Below are 24731 nucleotides of genomic sequence, written 5' to 3' on the forward strand. Positions count from 1 at the left end.
GCAGCCTACTCTTATATCAAATTCAAAATGCCAAGGGATCTTTTACATGCATGCCAATGTGGACACAGGACCTGTTTTTTGTCCGATCCGAATGACTAGACATCCTGCACTTTCTCGGCCAACACCAGTATTGAACCTGCGACCTAAAGGCTAGCCAGTGCCTTAATCACTGAGTCACTGTAGCTCCTATTGAAGACCCAACAATTAAATACAGTATACTATATTATGATTTTATTACATCTTCACAGATTTAATAGCTAAAGAAAAAAAAAAACATTCATTATCTCTATAATAATAATTAACACTAAGCATTTGTGACCTGAACAAATATGTTAAAATAGGCTAAAAATATCTTTTTAATGATATAACATGAAAGGTAAAAGTTTAGATTTGACAAATACAGCAAACTAATTTTTTTTGATATTTATAGCCTATTTCAACATAGTTGTTCATATATCATCAATGGTAACATCGTGACATGCAACTAATTTTGCTGTCACATTTGTTATTTAAAGATATATTCCAACAAAAACAGTGAAGTGATGTGTGACATTTTTATAATAATATACGTGCTTAGAATATACAGTATTATATCTACAGGGCTATATATATATATCTAATACTACAATATGGCTTATTTAAAGGCTTGATACGTCATTAAGTTCAATACGAATCCCTTGCAAACTACGATATTACGAAAGTTGAATCTGTAATTATATAATAGTTCAAATCGGTTCAGTATTTACAAAGATATGATGCATTCAACGATATATGCAGTGCACTTAAAAACCTATTTTTAAATCTGACTGAATCCAAGCCAGGACATTATCTAGCGTTGGTAATCGGACTTTTGTTTTTTTTAGCGTGTATTAAGTAGTGATAAATTTGATAATTTATTGAAAATCCAAATGACGACGCATCAGGCCTTTAAATAAGGGTGATGTCAGGCTTACTAGTTATCTCCCGAGATAAAATAAACAAATTCGCTTATCTAATACTACGATATAACTTAATAGCAATAAATGTTATGTAGGCAACAAAAGTCCAGTTTCAATTCTATTATAAATTTGTCAAACACACTATCAATCAACCCACATGTTGAATTTCTCCATGTCACATTATATAAGATCATTTGAGAAGAAAACAGTTTTTAACACCAATCTAAGCTATATATATACTGAAGTGAATTTAAAGATACATTATGTAAGATTTAGATAAAGAGCTGACAGTTCTCACGATAACAGTTCAAAAATAGATAAGGGAATATATGTGTTATCGTCGATTGCAGAACAGTGTAGTCACGATTGTCATTGCTGCCGTTGTTACGATAATAAACAAAGTCTTGATTATCCATTATAAAATTAAATCATTAACCGTCAATCTTACTTAAATCTGTTGAAAATCTATAGCATCTGATGACGTCAAGGGTTGATTATGGTCTTGCCAAGTTAATAAATGTCTAAGGCCTAAAGAAAGCCCTGCGATGGGTAGATTTATCTCTTACATGATGCATCTTTAAACTAGATATAGAAACCTTTACACCATCAAACTATTCTAACATAAGAATTAATTTAACGTCGTAGAACATTAGGAATGTTGCAAATAAACAGGCCGATGTAGATGAGAAACTGACCCGCTAGCAAAAGTTTTAATTGAAAGCCTTGCACACAAGCCTGTACAAAGCTAGTAATAGACCCTAGCTAGATGGCAAAATGTGGGGTTCATTTCAAACTGCAATCAGTACTAAATTTAATACATGTTATATTGTTGGGTATATATTAAATGGGCATTATGTAAGATTTAGATAAAGAGCTGTCCGTTCTCGCTACGATAGATTATGTAAGGTTTAGATAAAGAGCTTGCCGTTCTCGCTACGATAGATTACGTAAGATTTAGTTAAAGAGCTGGCCGTTCTCGCTACGATAGATTATGTAAGGTTTAGATAAAGAGCTTGCCGTTCTCGCTACGATAGATTACGTAAGATTTAGTTAAAGAGCTGGCCGTTCTCGCTACGATAGATTATGTAAGGTTTAGATAAAGAGCTTGCCGTTCTCGCTACGATAGATTATGTAAGGTTTAGATAAAGAGCTGGCCGTTCTCGCTATGATAGATTATGTAAGGTTTAGATAAAGAGCTTGCCGTTCTCGCTACGATAGATTATGTAAGAATTAGATAAAGAGCTGGCTGTTCTCGCTATGCTATAATAGTTCAAAAATAGATAATGCAAAATGAATACATTGATCGTAACCACTGTACTGGTTGTTCGCTTAGCCTAGCTTCTCCATTTTTAAATTAAATCATTAAATGGCCGAACCGTTCTAATCTACTTAAAATCAGAGCCACTCAATGGCATCGAGAGTTGATTATGGCCTGGATAAGTTAATTAATGCCCAATTAATAATTTATATAACATTTAAGGCCCAATGAAAGACCTGCAATAGGCAGATTTAGCTCTTACATAATGCCCGTTTAATATTTAGTACGGAAGGATCCAAGTTGACTCGATTAATTTTACCAAAGATCCCCCTTTTGACCAGGGTTAGAAGCCCCCCTTAAAAATCCTAGGCCCATGCCAACTGTCCCCCACCCCCTCTGTTATTGCCAGTGGTTAAAGTGTCTGGATAATCACCTAAGATAATAATATTGACTTATATATACCTACATATTTCTGGATAATCACCTCAGATAATGATATTGACATATAACTATATGTGTTATTCTACAATAAATCTCAAATATTTCAATTCATTAAAGTTACAATTTCATATTTTCTAAGAAAGTCATTTACATCGGAAATAATAACACAATTACCTCCCTTGTTTTCTATTCTCCACCATGGAGTAGTTATCTTTAAACGTTGGAAATTGAAGATGAAAATGATATTTTTGCCAATTTTTCAACTGGCAATAGTGAATTATAGGATTAATAGGATTACTCTTTAACAAGGTAGGACTGTTTATAGATACCATCTATTTTAAGGCTTTATTTTAATAAATTTTAAAAACATAACTTAAAAATATGAAATTGCAACTTTAACAGACATTACATATATATAATTCAGACAATGATATATCATTAATGAATGCACCAATTCCTAAAACAAAATCTGTGATGTTTATGAACAAAATACATTTATAATTATTGTTTTCAATTCTACCATTTATAAGTATGTCAGTAAATGAATTTTTCTACTCGTAAATTATACGTACATCTCGTATATAAATTCAACAAAAGACGTCTGCTACAATTATATAACGTAGAAATATCTTAATACATAATAATTTAATGGCAGCACGTAATCCATTTTCATTAACACACACAAGCACTAGAGTACTTTATGAAAATGGAACCAAGTCTTTCGTCATGGCAACAGACGTGCTATATAAACCAGGAATCTACGTCCTCGAAGGTTTCTTGTTATTGTGATGTCATTCATAACAAATATTGAAGTCCGTCAATCGAGGGGCAATTGTCCAAAAAACAAGCATGTCCAGTTTCATGTCGGTCATACTTAAAATTGGAAGAGTCTTAGGCTTTTTTTTTAAAGATCCTCACCCCCAAGAAGAAACTGCTGGCTCAAAAATCTAATGCAACGAAATTAAAACTACTCCTTTGATGAATAAAATGATGCGTCACGTAAATATGAAATTTCTCAACTCATATTATATCAGGTTAATTGTTGAAAAGACATAATCTCAATTCAGTACCAGCATTATAATGCATCAACGGTGAAAGAATTTAAAACTGACAATGGGACAGACCCTCGGGCAGATCCAAAAGTGTTTGCATTGCCCCACTGACACGATTCACATATTTTATTGGTTGTTGTGAAATATAAAAACATTTATTTCTGACATTTACTTCCCATAAAGATATATTTTGTACATATCTCTATCCCTGACAAATTTACTATTTTTAATTGGATATGGTTTAAAAGTTCTGACAAAAGTTTTTTTGCAGTTCATATTGACCGAGTAACTATTGAAATGTTGTTTTTTTTGATGAAACAAAAAGGGACAGACTGTGGATCAGGCCCAAAAATGGTTTAGAGCACGACCAATGGGAATTTTGATGGTTTCGGGTCGTCGTTCTGGTGTCTAATTCTTTCTTACATTCTCTATATAATTATAAGTTTGTGACTATAACTAATGACTTTGTTAAGGCCAACAAAAAAAATACCTGTGTTTATACGATAACTTGGACTCTGAAATAGGATAGGTCAGTTGGAAAGTCTTTTTACTTTTTTGTGGGGTTTTTGTGGGTTTTGTATTATCTATTTCCATGCATTTCTAGCTTAATTACCGAGTACAGTTCTCGAAAATTCTACCGAAATTTCACTGATGGGAGTTTGTCTAGAGGTAATCGCGTCAAGACCGAATTAGCGAAAGTTTAGGTTTGGCGATTTTGGCTGAAACAAATAGGGTCCATCGGTTCAATGACTGTTAACACAGGTATTTTTATTTTTGACCTTAGTTTTGACGATGTTTGTTAATGTTTATTATGTACGTTATCTCAGCATCTTGTTTCATATAATCCACTACGTCCGATATATCTGACCCACTTGATAACATCGTGATCGCTGTAGTTCATCTTAGGTTCAAATACCTTCAAATAACGAACCTTGAAACCAGATGGAGCAAATGGTACCTGTAGTAGAAGATAATAATAATTGAAATCAATAAAATTAAAGGTGCATTATGGGAGATTAGTTAAGTGTTGACAGTTCTCGCTATAATAGTCAAAAAATACATAATATAAATAGAATATGGTGAAAATTTCAGTCAAATTGCTCAACTCTGAACCGAGATATTAGCTTTTGAATTTTAGGCTAGCCTCGATCATCATTTCTAAAGTCGGTAGGATATAAAACAAAATTTAATTATTTTTCAAAAAAAGTATTCCAATCTGCTAAAAATTGCAGGTTAGCGATGTCATCGAGAGTTGATTATGGTGTGGATAAGTTAATTAATGTCTAATTAATAATTTAGATAACATTTAAGGCCTAAAGAAAGACCTGCAATAGACAGATTTAGCGCTTGCATAATTTATGTCTAAATTAACAATTCTTTGAAATATCATTTAGTAATTGGAACATAACCAAATAAAATACTATTTATAGATAACAATTACTATGGTTTATTACACTGTGACGTTTCAACACGATTTCACAAGTCGTTATCAAGCATATAAAACACAAACGATATAAATATATGCTTGATAACGACTTGTAAAAACTTGTTGAAATTGGCATTTAATAATTGAACATATTAAAACAAGGTACAATTTTATGGATACACAATTACTGAGTTTAATACTAAGCGACGTTTTGACGAGGATACACTGGGGGGGGGGGGGCAAGGGCTTCTGGGGGTGTCGATATACCTTACACTTGATGGTCCATGCATAATGCTGAGTGAGATTTGGTGGGCATGATTGGAGGGGTGCCTCATCCTGGAGGGGGTGCCCATAATGTCACTCGGCTTTATGGGGTGTCCCTACTGATATGGCCACTTTGGTCATTGGCTTCGTATTGCTTCCAATATAAAGAGCACCTTCGGACACTTCCCCCCTGCTAGCTACAGGCCTGGCGTAATAAACCATAGAAATTGTTATTCATAAATAGTTATTTATTTATTAAATTAACAATGATGAATATTCTATAAATACAAGCATCATTGTGATATAAACATGTTTAACAGTGTGTAGAAGAACCTTGTGGTTTCCAGCAACCCTTGTGAAGTGGTCATCACAAAGGAACTATTCAAAAGAAGAGAGGAGAAAGCAAACCGCAATAAAACCACTACAGGGTAAAAATTTCATATCACAAGGAATCTCCAGCTGCAAGGGAGATAACTCCAATAACTGATATAAATCTTGTTCTGCTAAATTATGACCGATATGAAATGAAATGGGGTTTAACGTCCTAATGTTCTGCTCCATCTGGGTTAATGATGACAGGTATACGCCATACAGTGTGCTATGGGGAAAATTTTGTTGGACAGAGATGCTACGGCCTACTCTTATATCGAATTCCAACTGCCAAAGGATCTTTTACGTGCATGCCAATGTGTACACAAGACCTCAGTTTTTTTATACCATCTGAACGACTATACGTTATCCCTTGCCAGGCAGGCCCTTGGTCCTGCACTACTGACAAGGAGGATCCATGCGGAAAGAATCCTACTCCCTGAGCCACCATGGCTCCAGATTTATTGATGGTGATGAATATATAAAAATATAAGTCATAATGTAAGCTTACCTCAAAGTTCATTGAGATTGGTGGTCTTGTCCATTTTTTCTTATCATTAGTATTTAAAAGTTCTATCTCAGCACTAAGTTGACATTCTTTCATACCTCCCATTCTCTTGATTCTATAAATAGAATTTTATTTTAATTCAAGATAGTCCAGAGATCGGTAAAAATCATTAAACTTGAAGTGTCAATAAAAGGCTTGATGCGTCATTTAGCGCTATAAGGGGAGAGAGAGAAAGAGAGAAATGGGGTTTAACGTTGACTGTCGACACAAACTAGGTCATTTCGGGATTAACACATGGTTCAATTTTATTTCAATCATTCGCTTGTGCTTAGGGGTCTTTAGCAGTGGGAGGAAACAAGAGGACCCGGAGAAAACCCACAAGGTTGGACAGGCGACCCTACTCCTTGTCACGTACAACCGGGGAATCGAAACCCTGCCAGTTGACTCAATGACTAACACATGGTTCAATTTTATTTCAATCATTCACTTGTGCGTAGGGGTCTTTAGCAGTGGGAGGAAACCGGAGGACCCGGAGAGAAGTGGGGTTTAACGTCCACTCGAAACAATATATGGTTTAATTTTATTTCAATAATTCGCTTGCACGTAGGGGTCCTTAGCAATGGGAAGAAACCGGAGAACCCGGAGAAAACCCACGAGGTATCTACGATCGAAGAAACGGCACCACATACTTACTTCCAAACTATAGCATTTTCACTGGCTTTATATTTAGCTTTTCCCTTCATACAGATCACTTGTACGCCACTTGTGTTCAATGGTGTAGGAATTCGCACCTAAAATAAAATAATGAAAAAAATACATTTTAATTAACAAATTTATATAAAACATAATTCATGATACTAAAATACCAACTAATCTGTGTTATATCTAGTATTTTCTAATATGAAATAAAATGAAACAACGCCGGAAAATCTGAATGAACTTTCTCGGCCAATGCAGGGATCGAACACCCGACCTCCAGGCTAGCGAGCCAGCGTCTTACCCACTTAGCCATGTGATCCCCTATTTTCTAATAAAAGCACAATTAAACTATAAGGTTTTGATTGCAAATAATATATATATTTCTTCTTTCTGACTGTATCTGTATTGTCCATGAAAACAACAAGAGAATCATTGTAGCTCCAATTAAAATACAGTAATTGACTTCCATACAACTCTTGTGTTTATCTTAATGGTCAATTACTAAATGTATCAATTACTTAATGTGTCAATTACTTAATGGTTAATTACTAAATGTGTCAATTACTAAATGTGGTTTAAACATTTATCAAGGCCTTAGCACCTACAGAGAGTTACTATATATATATATATATTTGGTGAGAGAGTTTCTAATCTAAGTATCAACAAAGTTATCTTACCTATTTTAAAATCCAGGTAATAAAACAAAATATAATAATCATAAAACAGAAATAATGTCATTTATATAATTAGTGTAGGCTATAGTGCATGTGTAAATTAATTAGTGCGACATAAACTTGATTAATTTTTGTTAATTTTTAACCCTACAACTAAACTACAAAAAACTTAAGGGAGAACGAGGGGCGAAATTTTTTTATTTTTATTTAATGTTATTTTGGGTTGAAACTTTGTATATACTATAAAAACCATTTAGTTAGCTGATTTTTTTCATCAAATCCCAAATCGGACATTGGTTGCCATGGTTACCAAGAATCAAGAAAAAATGAGGAAATTCGTAGGAGTGCTAGATCTCTGTTAATAATAACTCTACAGTTCTGAAACTTTCACACCTTATAAACAATGCATAAAGTTAGGAAATGACAGAGAGACATTTGGAGTCCACTGTATTTTTACTAATTTATAAGCATTTATATAATTGTGTGATTTTTTTTGCATTTTCGTCCAAAAACTCAAATCAGAGAAAAATCACATCAAAGTTTAATTTGGGTCATAACAAACAAGACTTAAAACAATTTAACAGTGGCAGGAAACCGAAACACCCAGAGAAAACCCACAATGTTGGACAGGCGACCCTTCTCCTTGTCACGTACAACCGGAGAATTGAAACTGCACCAGTTGAGTCAATGACAGACCTTATGATACAACTCGCACGTGCTAACCATTCGGCCATCCAATCCCCTTCCATCCCTTAAAACTGCGATAAAATATAAATGTAACCCTATTTAACTATACCTCAACTTTCTGGGCTAGAAGTGAAGGCTTGAAGTTTGACTTGACGACAACCTTGACTTCCATCTTTTGTCGACCAACTTCCCTGACTAATGGTATAACACGGAATGGTAGACTAATGTCCTTGGTTGTTCTATATCTGAAAAATTAAAACAAATTAAATCTTACTTTAACTCAATAACTGAGGTACCAAAATCATGTGTACTTACTTTATTAAAGTGGGGGCAGACGAGCGTATTTTTCCACTCAATCGTGCCAATTTTTAAAATCGCTTGAAAAATCATCTTTGTGCCCCTACAAGGCAGTGAACCATTAAACCTGATCAATCGCTCATATGTAGCATGTTAGATATTTTCAGGTGAATATTTTTTGCCAGCGATCAAATTCACTTGTGTGCCCGTGTCCAGCGTATATTGTCAGACTTACCATTTTTATATGCCAATCAGAGACATGATTGATATCACATGATCTCAAAATGTCTGCCTCCACTGCCGAAGCGTGGACTGTAACTCCTGTACCACAGGTTTTGATTTGTCTAACGAGCTGTTCTAGCTATTCTGCGTTTCATTTTTAGCAAATAAATAGCAAGCTACAACAGAAATCTTATGATTTCGGCGATGCGCCATATAGAACAATTCACATTATCAACGTAATTTACTCGCAGAATGGCATTCCCTCTTGGGACGATCGCTACATGTGCTCGATCGCGAACGGACGTTAAAAATCGCTGCCGAATTCTAATCGGCACGATCAAGCAAAAAAATACGATTGTCTGCCCTAAGAGAGAGTGACAGAGAAATGGGGTTTAACATCCACTTAACACAAACTAGGTCATTTTGGGACTAAAACATGGTTCAATTCTATTTCAATAATTTGCTTGCGCGTAGGGGTCTTTAGCAGTGGGAGGAAAGCAGAGGACAGAGAGAAAACCCACGAGGTGGGACGGGCGACCCTACTCCTAGCCACATACAATTGAGGAGTCGAATCCATGCCAGTTGACTCAATGACAGATCTTACGATACAACGTGCACATGCTAAGCATTCGGCCCGTCTGCCGTTAGCATAACTGGGGTATTACTTACTTCATTAACTCATATTCACCATCTGGTGGTATAAAACTAATACTATGTTCTGTTTCAAATTTACTAAGTTTAACACACTGGTGGAATTGACAGTCATCAATAGCAATAGCTGTTTTACCAGTACTGTAAATAGAAACGGACTATTAATAACATTACTATATATATATATATATATATGAAATGGGGTTTAATGTCTGACTGTTCTGCTTCAACTGGGCTAATGAAGACGGGCATACGCCATATAGACATAGTGTGCTATGAGGGAAATTTTGCCCGGACAGCGTCACTAAAGTCTACTCTTATATCGAATTCCAACTGACAAGGGATCTTTTACGTGCACGCCAATGTATACACGGGACCTCGTTTTTTTTTTTATCCCATCCAAACGACTAGACAGCTGTCCTTGACAGGCCCTCTGTCCTGCACCACTGACAAGGGGAACCATGATGGAAAATCCTGATCGAACATGCAACCTCCAGACTAGTGAGCCAGCGTCTTACCTACCCTGGCTCTCGCTTTGTGATAAAATAAAGTGAGTCTGTTTTATTTGACAAGTAACTGGCACCCATGCGCAACTCATCTTTGAGGCGAAAAACATAGGTTTTCGAAACGTCATACATTAACCCATTTTTCAAATTGTTCAAATTAGCACTATACTTTTAAAAAAAAAAAAAAATTACAAAAATGTACTTACGCGCCCCCTCTTCCTGCATCATCCAAGCTGCTTTTTCCTTTACTCTCCATCAAAAGCTTATCGTTGATGCCGAACTTACATTCCGGCATGCCACTTAAATAACTCTTCATAACAATACGCCCAGCTACATGGGCACTCAATACTTGTCCTAAAACCCAGTTATAGTTACAGAACGCTGTCTTAATCTAAATTTATACCTGACGAGCTATGTGTACTCACTCAAAGTTATGTTAGGTCACCAAGATATGTGTACTCAGTGTTACGTTAGGTCACTAAGTTATGTTTTATATGTCACGAAAATATGTGTACTCAGTTATGTCACTAAAATATGTGTACTCAGTTATGTCACTAAAATATGTGTACTCACAGTAATGTAATATCACTAAAATATGTGTACTCAAAGTTATGTTAGCTCACTAAAATATGTGTACTCAAAGTTATGTTAGGTCACTAAGATACGTGTACTCAAAAGTAATGTTAGGTCTAAAATAAGTTAAGAGACCTACTAAATTTGACTTAGTTAAATTAAATAATGTAATGTAACCTTTAAAATGCATAAATCTAGTATATCGAAAGACAAAAAAAATTTAATTTAATTTGCGAGAAGAGATAGAAGCACAAAAGGGAAGTATTTGGAGAGACCATTCCCAGGATCTTTGTATAAGAAATATGCGAAAAGAAGAAGATATAAAGCAATATTTTTTTTCTTAAAGAGGGTATTTTGTAGCTTGATGCATTGTTGTAAAGCGTCGTTTAAGTATAAGGGAACTATGAAATATTCCCTCCTTAAAAATAAAGATGTTTTAATGGCCGTTTGTTTCAACCAGAACTCTTGCTTCATAATCTTGCCAGCAAGTCAATTTTTTGTTAATAAACGAGACATTTTTTTGGGTGGAAAAAAAATAACAATTTTTTGACATAGTCAATTTATGAATCAATTTATAAACATAAAAGACTTATGTATTTAACTGCATTTTTTCGATTAAATTGATTAAAATATCTTATTATGTGAATTGACAGTCAAGTGAAGTTCACAGAGAAAATGAAGACTGGCAAATATAAGGGAATCAAGAGCCCTGGTTTCAACCATCAGAAGTAGATATTAAATGATGGATTCTCGACGTACAACAAAAACTCTGATTATCTTTACATCACACAATGGACTTCGTACATGTTAATTTTTTTTAAATGCATGTTAAACAATCAATTTGAGCACATTTCAGCATTGATTAAGCAGCAGAAAATTTGATAGTTTCTGGGAGACTTGATAATATTACCGATTAAAGCAGCACGAATTCATACTTTCAGAGAACTAAGAAATCCTTAGAAACCTGTACATTCAAAATCATACTAAGTCCATGGCATATGAACATATTAATTATTTTTTTATTTAAAAAAAATAACTAATATGTTTTGAATAAAGATAAAAAATAGGACAGGTTTTTGAAGCACATTAAGATTTTCATCGTCCAAGATTTACTTTCTGATTCTAAAACATCTTAGAGAAAATAAAACATAGTCCCTTTATCACAGGGCGAAACAGCCAAGATATCTAGGTGCCTTCAAGAAGAAATCTAATGTATTAGACATATATTATATTCAACATAGAAGGATCATTTTAAATAATTAATTTTCTTAATCACAATTTGAAGCAAACTTCTTCAAAGACTTTTTCAATTACTTTTACATTTGATATCAATTAATAAATTTTCTTAATTGCAATTTGAAGTAAACGTCTTCAAAGACCTTTTCAATTACTGTTACATTTTATGTTAATTAATCAATTTTCTTAATTGAAATTAAAGAAAGTTCTTCCTTTAAAGATTTCTAATTCTACTACATAACAATCCAGTGAACACTTCAAGAATATGTCACAAATGGTGATCAATTCGAACAACCGTTCCATCTTTAACTCATCGACCTGAGAATTAACAGAACTTTGACAGTTCTAGAGAAATCTCTCTACCCTATATATAATTATTGATTAACTGATCAATACAGTGTACATCGAGTCATCAATTGATGAGGATTCTGATTCTACACGTAATAAATACTGATTAAATATACAGAGTATTGCAGTTTGAACAAATAGAAGATAGTGCTAAGACAGAGAGGGCGAAGATATATTTGTGATATGAATTTTACACAATATCAGCTAATTCTTTTTATATGAAAATAAGAGTAAGACAAAACAAACATGTTACTGTTTAAATCAATTCATTACTTGGGACCGAGTCACTGGGTCTACCCAGTGCCTGGTGACAGGACCCATTTAAGGCCTAAAATACTACAGTGACTAAAAGGGGTCCCGTCACCTGTGATCATCACGTCAGAATTAACTCTTCGGTAGGACCATTTCACCGGGTCAATTTCTATTAAAGTAATAGGTACAGCAGACACCTTCCCAGTAAGATGGCTAACATATCAACCAGTAATGAAAGGATTAAGTGCAATAATGTGAACTAAAGAAATATTTAGTTCTCATGGCGTTTAGTCATTTACAAAATCTAAACATACAATAAGTTAATTAGAAAGAAAATGGTTCTGATTCAAAAATATTTTGGGATCAAAAAATTTCAAAACAATAGGATGCATTCAATATCTGGAATTTGAATTTGACATCCTATGCTTAGTAATTTTTTTGTCTATATTCTTGAGATTACTGATTACTAAACTCATGATTACTAATTACTAAACCCATCATTACTAAACTTGTGATTACTAATTACTAAATTTGTGATTACTAATAACTAAACTTGTGATTGCTAATTGATTGATTACTCAATACTAAACTTGTGATTACTAATTACTAAACTTGTGATCGCCAATTGATTACTCAATGCTAAACTTGTGATTACTAATTACTAGACTTGTGATTGCTATTTACTAGACATTTGATTACTAATTACTAGGCGTGCAATTGCTAATTACTAGACGTGTGATTACTAATTACTAGACGTGCAATTGATAACTATTAAACTTGTGATTGCTTATTACTAGACGTGTGATTACTAATTGCTAAACTTGTGATTGCCAATTACTAGACTTGTAATTACTAAGCTTGTGATTACTAATTACTAAACCCGTGATTACTAATTACTAATCTTGTGATTACTAAATCTATTTTATTTGATTGATTTACACATGTACAGTACAGTCTGTTACTCTCAGTAACACTGACAATAATAATTGAATATTTTACCAAACCTATATGAACAGATATTTCAGTATCTGTTATTCAATGTCAAAGGGTGTTCGATTTTGTGCATTCTTGTGAACCTGGTATTTTTGTACCCTCCGAACAACTAGGCAGACTTTGCCTGTCAGTCGCGTAGATGGCACCCTAAGAAGTGATATCCTTGAGAAATCCTGAAGATCCGGCACATTATCTACCGTTGACATTCTGACAAGTAAATTTTTGTTAAATAATCAATCTGAATACATTTTAGCGTGGATTAAGCTGTGGGAAAATTTGATTTCTGGGAAATGCAAAAAATGTCAAGAGGCATTAATATTATCAGTTGTGAGAATTGTTTTGAGAGAGACTGTACTGTAGAATGTTAGTAGCATACAATACCTTGAGGAGACATGAGAAGATTAACAGATTCCAAGACATCCAGGAACAATTCATTCCGACGGTATTTAATACCCTCACGACGCCAACCTATCTGTCCAGTTACTTGTGATGTTATCTGAGCCGTTTCTTCTTTCGACTGGAAGTAAGCAAGTCCAGAAAGGATGTCGTTATTATTTATGGTACATGGTATATGAACTCACAAGACAGTCAGTTTACAGAGAGGGGTGTAGGTTCTAGACATAGACGAGTGGGACTTTCTAAAACCACTACAGTCTTTTCATTCATGTTTGAAGTTATTTTTCTTCGAGAAAAGTCGACAATAAACAGAACGAAGCACGCATTGTTTCTCGCTTTTGGACAAAGAGATGCGCTGACCTGGAGTTAATTTGAGAGCTGAGAATAACGGGAGAGTATAAAGTCAACAGATGCAAGCCCGGGTTCGTTACAGATCTTAACAGTCACAAGACTTGGTTTAGGATTGGCTCTCTTTTCTCATATGAATAGTACAGTCTCTTTCTTATAGAAGAGTGAGAGAGAGTTTAATGTCTACTCAACTCAAACTAGGTCAGTTCGGGACTAACATATGGTTCAATTTAATTTCAATAATTTGCTTGTGCATGGGGGTCTTTAGCTGTGAAAGAAACCGTAGGACCCAGAGAAAAAAAATGAGGTTATGCAAGTAAATCTACTCCTTGTCACACACAATTCAGACATCGAAACCAGACCTTATGATCTAAAGCACACACAATAGATCATTTGGCCACCCAACCTCCCGAAAGTTAGTGTAACAATAACCAATCATACAACCAATTTATGTTAAGACATTCAACCACCCAAAAGAGAGAAATGGGGTTTAACGTCCACTCGACACAAACTAGGTCATTTCGGGACTAACATATGGTTCAATTTTATTTAAATAATTCGCTTGAGCATGGGGGTCTTTAGCAGTGGGAGGAAACCAGAGGACCCGGAGAAAACCCACAAGGTTGGATTCAACCACCCAATAATATGACAATAAACAACCATGGTCATTTTTTGGTTTACCTGTGATTTCACACCTTGTTGAGTTATAAATGTTTTTAATATTCCAGTATCTGTGTTTTGGGGATAACCAAAATCTAGTATTTCTGAAAATATAAAAAAATGGATTAAAGTAATGAAGTTTTTTTTCAATTCTACACAGTTTTATAAGCAAATTAATATCGTTAATCTATAATATTTATTAGAAAATTCATGTTTGTTCTAACTGTAAGCTGAATATAAAGAGAACTTCAACGGGCTCTATCATATACGGAAACAGACTTCTAGCCAAACGAACAAATGAAGGTTTATTACATATAATATTACACAGGAACCTTACAATCTTTTTGCCAGACTCTCTGTTCGGCACCCAGGATGGAGGGCCTGACAAGGACACCTATCTCGTCAAAACAGTAAGATATTCAAATGGTCACTGTTCTCACAATTTAGTGGCTTGAATAATGTTTTCATTGTACATATAAGATTTATATTTCGTTCCTCCTGCTGTATCAGTATAGTGCTTGAAAACGACAAGAGAATCATTGTTGAAACGTAGCTCCAATAAAATACGGTAATTATTTATCCATAGAACTTTTGTATTTATCTTAATGTGTTCAATTACTAAATACTGTTTAATATGCAGATCAGCTTACCATCGAGAATTTCATAAATAAGAACAAAGTTGTTCTTTATGTTGTCTTCTGAGATCTTTCCAAAATAGGACTGCATAACTTCCACCATTTTAAAAAGGAATTCAAAGACCATTGCTGCATTAACATTTTGTTTTGTGACGGCTGCCAACCAGATGTTGGAGCGTTTAACGTGGAAAAAACTTGTCCTAGCAATATTAGTTACAGGTGACCTGACTTGTTGTCGGGCGTGAATCACATTTACTCTAAAAGCATCAACTGCATTACGTCTGAAATAGGAGCAAAATATAAATGTATTAAATTATTTAAATAATAAGTAGAGAGAGAGAGAGAGAGAGAAAGAAAGAGAAAAATGGGATTTAACGTCCACTCAACACAAACTAAGTCATTTCGGGACTAAAATATGGTTCAATTTTATTTCAATAACTCACTTGCGTGTAGTTGTCTTTAGCAGTGGGAGGAAACCCACGAGGCTGGACAGACGACCCTACTCCTTGTCACATACAACTTGGGAATTGAAACCATACCAGTTGACTCAATGACAGACCTTATGATACAGCGCAAATGCGCTAACCATTCGATCATCCCCCACCACCCACTAATTATAGGAGACAGTTGTCATCCATATATCACCCCATGTGGAACGGAAGTAAAGCTTGGATAAACTAGAATGCCCGAAACTGCAGTCCTTCACGTTGAAGGTGCACTTTGCTCCTGCTCCTCTCGACGCACCTCAACTTTCCTTCGCGCGAGTCATTAAAGGCTCCCGCAAATTAGCTCAATCAATCTCTTAAATATTGAGATTAATAAACTACTTTCAGTTTTTGTTTTATTTTTAAACTGCATACGTTAGCGTTTTCAAACATGTAAGGCAGTAACTTCCATAAGAACATATAAAGAGAATATTAAACAAGACTAAAGCATAAATACAATCTGGTTCTCCTTAATTCAAGAAAACGTAGAATTACTCTTGCAATATAATTAAGAAGAGATTTTTACAGGAGCTTACTTCTCATTTTTGAAATTGGCAGAAGCTTTTTATGGCGTCTACACGATTTCATTAACATGAAGGACTGAAACTGCCTGCAACCAATGCCAACTCTGAGGGCTTAAAATCTCCAGAGTCACATGAATAGCTATACACGGTTTAAAAACATTTACTGATTCTGTTAATTTGGCAGTGTAAGGCAGTCTAGCTACTTAAAATAAGCCAACCCACCCAATGTGAAAATAAGCCACCCTACACAATGTGAAAATAAGCCAACCTACCCCATGTGAAAATAAGTAACCCTACCCCATGTGAAAATAAGCCACCCTACCCCATGTGAAAATAAGCCACCCTACCCCATGTGAAAATAAGTCACCCTACCCCATGTGAAAATAAGCCACCCTACCCCATGTGAAAATAAGTCACCCCACCCCATGTGAAAAAGATCACTTTTCCAGGGAACTAGACTAGTCAATATCTGCACATACCCATTCCTAAAGCCTTAACCAGAGTAAATCATATTCAGTAATCGATATTTCTATCCAAATTGTAGAAAAAAAAAGGTTTTACGAGAAATGGAGTGTGGAATAATTCATAGAAAATAGAACATATGGTAATGTTATTGATTTTCATATTGATCTGTCTCCCATGTCAATCCATAGCCTTCATAGCACAGTGACACAAGATAAAACTAATCACAACCGTAATGTATGATATGAGTTTATCGGCAAGTGAACAGATGTTTAACTTTTCTCTTGACTTATTTCTGTTGCTTATTATCGCCCTTCATCGTCATTTGCATTTTTCGGACCTCGTCTCATTTTTCAGGCTATATATCTCATAATTCCACGATAAATGTACTCAAACTGATTATTTAAATTAACATTTCATTAAGAAGCCCATCAAAATACTTTACCAATCACCCATTAATGATAGATGTTCACAAAGGCACTAAATTTTACATTGGAATTGGAATGAAGTTTTCCTACACTTTTTATCACAACTAGTCTAATATGGCAGCAGTAGTAAATAGATACATATAGTATAGCCTACAAAACTCTGCCTTCCTTGTGGAGTTTAACGTGTGCAATGATGGAAATTTTACACGGACAGCGGTGCTACAGCCTACTCTTATTTCAAATTCCGAGTATCAAGGTTTTCTATACGGTATGCATATCAATCTGTACAAGGGACCTCAGGATTTTTTTTTGGCCCATTCGAACGGCCACCACAGACAAGGGGGAACCACGCCAGAAAAACCTGATGAAATTTTTCAGCCAGCGTAGGGATCACTGAGCCACTGTGGCTCCCTATAGTCAAAAATAACAAATTGTATTTGCTACCAAAACATAATTTTGCGAGTCGATGTATTGTAAAGCCAGTAGACCACTAACAGTGCTGTTGGTGCATCAATGAATGATATGTACATGTAGAGAGAGAAATGGGGTTAAACGTCCACACAACACATACATTTTGGGATTAACATATGGTTCAATTTTATTACGTCAATTTGCTTGCACATAGGAGTCTTTAGCAGTGGGAGGACGCAGGGAAAACTCAAGAGGTTGGACAGGCATCTCTACTTCTCGTCATGTATAAGCTGGGAATCAAAACCATGCCAGTCGACAGACCTTATGATTTAAAGTGTTCACATTATACCGTTCAGCCCCCCACCACCACCACCACACCTTATCTATGATATGTAAGGACACTAGTTGTGACTAAAGTATTATATCAACCCAATATCATCAATGATATAATAGTACTGGTCGTGATTATAAATATTTACCCAATATCATCTCGATAAACACGAGATATGAGGACCTCGCCTTTATGGTTGTATATAAACAACCCACCAATCATCTTGATGAACAACAACTACAACCTGTAACATAAAAATATAAACATAATTAATACTCAATAAAACTACGCCTCTAATGTGCTCACAAGATTAGTCAATAATCCACACTGTGCGTTCTCAGTGCACAACTTAGCACGAGCTTGGGCATCATCTAACTTGAAGTTGAACCCCTCAGTCAATAACCCTTACTTATCCCACCTTTGCATTCAGACTCGCAAGTTAAACCAATTAAATAATTACCTACCAGGGATGTTAAACCAGTTTAAATTGTGCATCTGGATGGGCTAGTCAAACTGTGACATTTGGGTGAACAGTAATCATCAGTGTCCAGGCGGCCAGTGAGTATATCTACACTGTGCAAATCACACAGGTGCTAAGATGATAGTCACGGCAAGATCCACGCCAATTTATTGTGTAAAAATTTAGTCCTTTTAATGCAATCAATGAAAAAATTCTATTTTTCAATCTATTAGTTGTGACTAATGCCGGTGCATCAGCATCACTGTGACTTTGTGAGCCTGTCCTGTGTGGATGATTATTCCGTCTGATAGAATGACATTCATTAATCACATTATTAAACACTTACACGACGATTGCAAATAGGCTATCCAAGGCGTCCCGAATTCCCAAACTGCGGCTTTCATGAAAAATCTATTCATGATATGTTTGCACTCGTTTCTGGTGGCATTTGTGAATAATTAAATGAGTACTTACGGATTAAATTAACAACATTATTTACAATATTAACGAGAGGGGGTGTGTTTCCTAATGAGTATGTCGGCAATCCCACAATGCCGTAGTTTACGGATCGGCATTAGACTAGTAATCGGCAATCATGTATTCTAAAAAAATCAAAAAAAAAAAAAAAAAAAAAAAATCCCAGATTTACAAGGAGGTAGAATTTATAGTTCAAGAATTTTACCATATTAAATTTTATTCAACAAATCATTAAAAAATTATTTATATCATTGAGATTGCAGCTTTTGTAAAAACATAAAGCTATTATTATTGTTATTTGTAACGTCCATTCGGCAATCGGCATTATTATAGTGGATCCATATTTGAACAATTTACCCGTTCTTCTCCCTTTTCAATATTATTTACTCGTTTGGTTTTTGTCTTACCTAAAGTGTGTTGGAAGTAACCTGCTCTGTAGGCGCGGCATGTTTTTACCATATATGGACCGATAAGATAGTGCAACATTGTGTCATTTTCAATCCAGGAATAACAACATGACAGTTGGTGAAGAAGGGCGGGGAGATCATGGGGTGGTGGGGGGGGGGGGTAAAAGAAACAAAACAGAGAGAAGTTTTCTTCTGAATAACACATTTGGTGATGAACACGAGTAAAGATTTAGCTTAGGCACTTAAATTTCTGTTACTATTTATAATTATATGATTTTGACGCCATTATAATTGTCTCTGGGTCCTTATTTATTGTGGTGTCTTTGTTTCCTTGTAGTGTTGTAGAAATAGCCTATTCTTATTTACATTCATTCGGTCTATTTATTAAGAGACAGGTTTATGTTTACTTTCTTGTTTTTTCATCTTTATGAAAATATTGTCTATTTAGTTGAAATATGTTATGTTCTTTTTGTATATCAATTTCTAATGTCATTTTTTTATTTACTGTCTTGTTCGCATGTTTGTAATATATTTTCGATGTTTTTGGTTTTTATTTGTTTTACTTAATACATGTAAATTGTTGTAAATCACAGCGTTGTTGATCCTCAATTAACCCAAAAAGGGATATGACCGGATTCTCTGGCAACATATTCTTTGGCTAGGTTGTTATTTAGAAAATCTGATTAAAACACAGATAGTTTTATAGTTCAAAATTTTGTTTTACTTGTCTTTACTACACTAGGATGTTGTTGTTTGTTGTTGTTTATTACAGATTTAATGTCCAATACATAAATATGATGATTCAATTAAATTATTTACACTTAAAGATTACTACACTAGGATCTGGAAGAGTTGTTATATAACCAGCGTTCTGGTTGATGTGAGGGATTAGCCAATGAAACGATCTTTTGCAGCGAGTTCGCTGCGTGTGATGTACAGAAGTTGTGACAGAACTGTGGGTATCCTACTAGAAACGTGAACGCCGATTGGTTAATCAAATGTATGCCGGCATAGGGTCAAAAGTCGCTCGTATGACCCCTGACATGACCCCCCACTACAACTGGTCAGATCTTCATGTAGTTGAGGCCATCGAAAGTATAAAAAAATGAAATAAAATATAGATCTGTATTCTAATCACTACAGCGAACATGTTGAGAAAAAGTTAGAGCCTGTTAAAAAAAAAAAGAATTAACATGAAAGTCATAAAATCTCGGTTTGTTTCCTCCGCCGATCCGTACAAATGATTGTAGCCTCCGTTGCCTAGTCTCATTGGAAATCAAATTATAACGTGGTAGATTGGCGCAGTAGTTGAATTATAAATTTACATTTTTTGTGTTAAGATCAAGGTCGTCGTAGAATACGCATCACTTCTTTTGTATTGCAGTTGATGTATTGTAATATGTATCAGAAACCCGATATGGTTTTTAAAAACTCGAAACTCTATGGTCATCTAGAAGTCCCCCTATTCCCCGGACGATAGGACAAATGTGCGTCTGGATAATTGAGCTGGAATTCAGGACTTCAGTCTTGCGCACTCCGTTTCATCCTTTCTAAATCGAACCGCCATCATGTCACCAGTACGTAAAATGTGCTCTGAACAAGAGCAAATATTTTCTCCATTTCTAACCTCTAAGTTTCTCTGTTTATTTTCTTTCAGAAAGCATAAATCCATTTCAACATCAATAATGATGAATTGGATTATATATAAATAAAAGAGTTGTTTTGCCATTATGAGCGGACTAGACGGGAACCACGTGTTCGTCGATCAGTCGAAGCACACACTCTTGTTTTACTGGCCGGGCACAGTAGAGTTGGAAAATTAAACGTGCGTTCATTAGCCCCAGCCTTCAATGCTGCAACCTCAATCAGTTGAAGACGGTCTATGTACAATATACATACATTAAATAGATCTAAACCTAATTTCATTTAGTGAAACCAGAAAGTTTTTTACTTTTTATTTCTGATTGGAGTGGTCGAATGGACTGAAGAAGTGTGTGCATTTCATAAAGTTCTGTCGTTACTCAAGTAGCCTTGTTTTGATTTCTTGTATTGTAAGCGTTTTTTCTTCGGGTCCTGGGGGGGTTGGATGGCTGAATGGTTAGCGTGCGCGCGCTGTATCATAAAGTCTGTCATTGAGTCGACTGGCGTGGTTTTGAATCCCCGGTTGTACGTGGCAAGGAGTAGGGTCGCCTGTCCAACCTCGTGGGTTTTCTCCCACTGCTAAAGACCCCCACGCGCAAGCGAATTATGTAAATAAAATTAAACCATATGTTAGTCCCGAAATGACCTAGTTTGTGTCGAGTGGACGTTAAACCCCATTTCTCTCTCTCTCTTCGGTTCCTGAAATTAAAAAATGTCCTAGTTTGTGGCTAGTGGAATTATAAACTCTATTTGTCTCATTTCTGACTAGATCCCAAACAATGGCCAATGCTATTGCTTGTTTGAACTGTAAATCAGACCACTTTTATCAAATTCAGGTTTTTCCCCACCACTGTTGAGTTATTAACCTGTGGTGCTTGCAATATTTTACTGACCGATGTTCACGTTGGAGATATTTGTGTAATTAAATAGTTAGCAAACGAGGGATTCAGAATCTCTCAGATTGTAGAGTTATAAGTTGATTTTGTCCAGTCAGTAGTGTTGCCTATCTTTTATATTGTAATTTATAATTTTAGGTCAAGGGAGCAGGAGGAAAAGTAAAGGGTAAGAAACCAGGAAAACCTGGAAAAGGTGCCCGCAACAAGAAGAAAATTCTGAAATTTGCCGTTGATTGTACTCATCCTGTTGAAGATGGCATCATGGATGTTACTAACTTTGTAAGTTTTTATTTCTGGCGTGGTTTCCCCTTGTCAGTGATGCAGGACGGAGGGCCTGACAAGGACAGCTGTCTAGTTGTTTGGATGGGATGAAAAACAGAGGTCCCGTGTATACATTGGCGTGTACGTAAAAGATCCCTTGGCAGTTGGAATTCGATATAAGAGTAGGTTGTACCGCTGCTGCCTGGGCAAAATCTCCCTCATAGCACACTGTATGGCGCATGCCCATCTTCATTAGCCCAGGTTACGAGCAGAACAGTAGGACGTTAAACCCCATTTCATTTCATTTGTAAGTTTTTATATAAACTAGTTTGATCCCAGGGGATGCCAAGAACATTTTGATTTTCCAGTGTGGTTTCCCCTTGTCAGCGGTGCAGCACAGAGAGCCTGATAAAGACAGTCTAGTCTTTCAGAAGGGGCAAAAAGAGGTCCGTTGTAAATGCTGGCATGCTCTTAAAGAAACCCATGACATGTGAATGTAGTAGCCAGTAGTTCTTTAATCAGATTCACTACCTGGGAAAGTCTGAGCCCAGCATTCTAAATACTTGGTTATGCTAAATAACCTAGTGTTACGAGATATTCTGTAACAGCTCCGAGATATTCTGTAACAGCTCCGTTGCTTTATATGTTAATTGCATGTTTTTTTAAATTTTATGTTGTATATCTTATCTGTGATGGCACTAGGGTTATCTTCCCTGAGTGTAAGTTAGGGTTATCTTCCCTAACAAAGTAACTCTCTTCTACAATCCAGGAAAAGTACCTCCAGGAACGCATCAAGGTCGATGGTCGAACCAACAATTTAGGCAAAGTGATCAACATTGAAAGAAATAAGAACAGAATTGTTGTCAGCTCAGAAATTAAATTTTCTAAGAGGTAATTTAACATTTTCTTCCTTTTTTCATGCGGTTTGATGTATCATATCTTTTCAAAGTCATTAATGAAAGTACTGCCGATGTGTGGAAGAATCCTGTACAGTGCCAACAAGATCAGATCTGTGGTACAGTTGGGGATCGAAAGTAGAATAATAAATTAAATTAATATTGCCTAAACAACAAACCTGACAAGACTGTAAAGTGAAAGTGGAGTAGATTAAATCTAGGACGTTTTTTGGACCCTTGGTAAAGGGCAAGAATAGTTACATATTTAAAGTAAATGGAGCCCATAGATATTTAACCCATTGTTTTTATGTTTTAGATATTTAAAGTACCTTACCAAGAAATATTTGAAGAAGAATAGTCTGCGAGATTGGTTAAGAGTGGTGTCTAATGATAAAGAATCCTACGAACTTCGTTATTTCCAGATTAATCAGGATGACGAAGATGAAGAAGCTGATGAATAAAATGATATTTATTTGTGGATTCAATAAATTTTACACACCATAAACTTTAAATTTTTTTTGAAGGGATCATTGTAAAAAATTTTAACACATGTGGTCAAAACGAATAACCTGTGGAGGGCTGGGTGAGTGGCAAGCCTGGACAATGGGCACTTGTCACAGACCATGTCTCGGAGGGGTGGGGGCATGGCTGAATGGTTAACGAATGCGCTCTAACTCATCAGGTCTGTTGTCGAGTCAAGTGGCGTGGCTTCGATCCCCGCTTGTACGGGACAAGAAGTAGGGTGGCCTGTCCCACATCATGGGTCCTCCGTTTTCCTCTTACTGCTGAAGACCCCTATGCCCAAGTGAGGTATTAAAGTTCCTAAAGGAACTAGTTTTGTGTAGTGTATGCTTAACCCATTTCTGGCGTGTTTTGTAGTGGTGTATGATAGTCATTTGGATGGGATAGAAAACCAAGGTCCTGTGCATGTTAAAGATCCCTCGCAGTTGAAATTCGATATAAGAGTAGGCCATAGTGCTTCTGCTCATGCAAAATTTCCCTTGTAGCACACAGTATGGCGAATACACGTCTTCATTAGCTCAGTCGGAGCAGAACAGTACAACATAAACCCAATTTCATTTTCAAGAAAATAGTTGGTAAATTAAGATGGAATATGCTTGTTGGCATAAATGAGAAGATGGACTCAGACTAGTAAACCTTATTTCATGATTGACGAATGTAATGCAAGTTAGAGACAATATTTTCCTTAATTTTTTTTTCTCCTCTCTTCCTGCATTTTTGGGTTGACTTTTTGGTCTGGAATTGGAGAAAAGGGATCAAATTTGCAATTTCATAGCAGTTTTGGGTAATACTGATATGAGAGCGGAGGGATAGGGGGTCTAAAGTGTCTTTCTGCAGAGCAATCATTGTGTCGGAAGTGAGATTTTTCACTCCAGTCAACATCAAATCCCCGTAGCAAAAAATCTAAAGTCAACTCTCTACAAAATTATGATGAGGAGATTGCCAAATGTCCCCATTGTGCCTATGATGATTGGAACCAACGGAATGTTAAGCAAAAAGTTACAGCCATTTAACATTGAAGTCAATGGGCAAATAATTGCTAGTCTGAGACCAGATGGGGTTAAGACCAGTAATTACTCCCCCTGAATTTATGATGA

At 35.6% G+C, this 24731-nt stretch overlaps 1 protein-coding gene across 1 annotated transcript; it reads right to left on the reverse strand.

Moving 5' to 3' along the window:
- Positions 1 to 209: 209 nt before the first annotated feature.
- Positions 210 to 19091, reverse strand: LOC126827406 (AP-2 complex subunit mu). Its single transcript, XM_050556715.2, has 11 exons — positions 19009 to 19091; positions 18223 to 18318; positions 15449 to 15714; positions 14820 to 14902; positions 13776 to 13911; positions 10199 to 10346; positions 9505 to 9627; positions 8426 to 8561; positions 6950 to 7047; positions 6260 to 6371; positions 210 to 4647 (listed from the first exon to the last, which is right to left on the reverse strand). Exons 2-11 carry the CDS (start codon positions 18294 to 18296, stop codon positions 4513 to 4515), a joined length of 1311 nt encoding a protein of 436 aa, XP_050412672.1. The 5' UTR covers positions 18297 to 18318; positions 19009 to 19091; the 3' UTR covers positions 210 to 4512.
- Between the last annotated feature and the right edge of the window lie 5640 nt (positions 19092 to 24731).

This window comes from Patella vulgata, chromosome 7 (genome assembly GCF_932274485.2).
Source record: "Patella vulgata chromosome 7, xgPatVulg1.2, whole genome shotgun sequence".
Taxonomy (NCBI): domain Eukaryota; kingdom Metazoa; phylum Mollusca; class Gastropoda; family Patellidae; genus Patella; species Patella vulgata.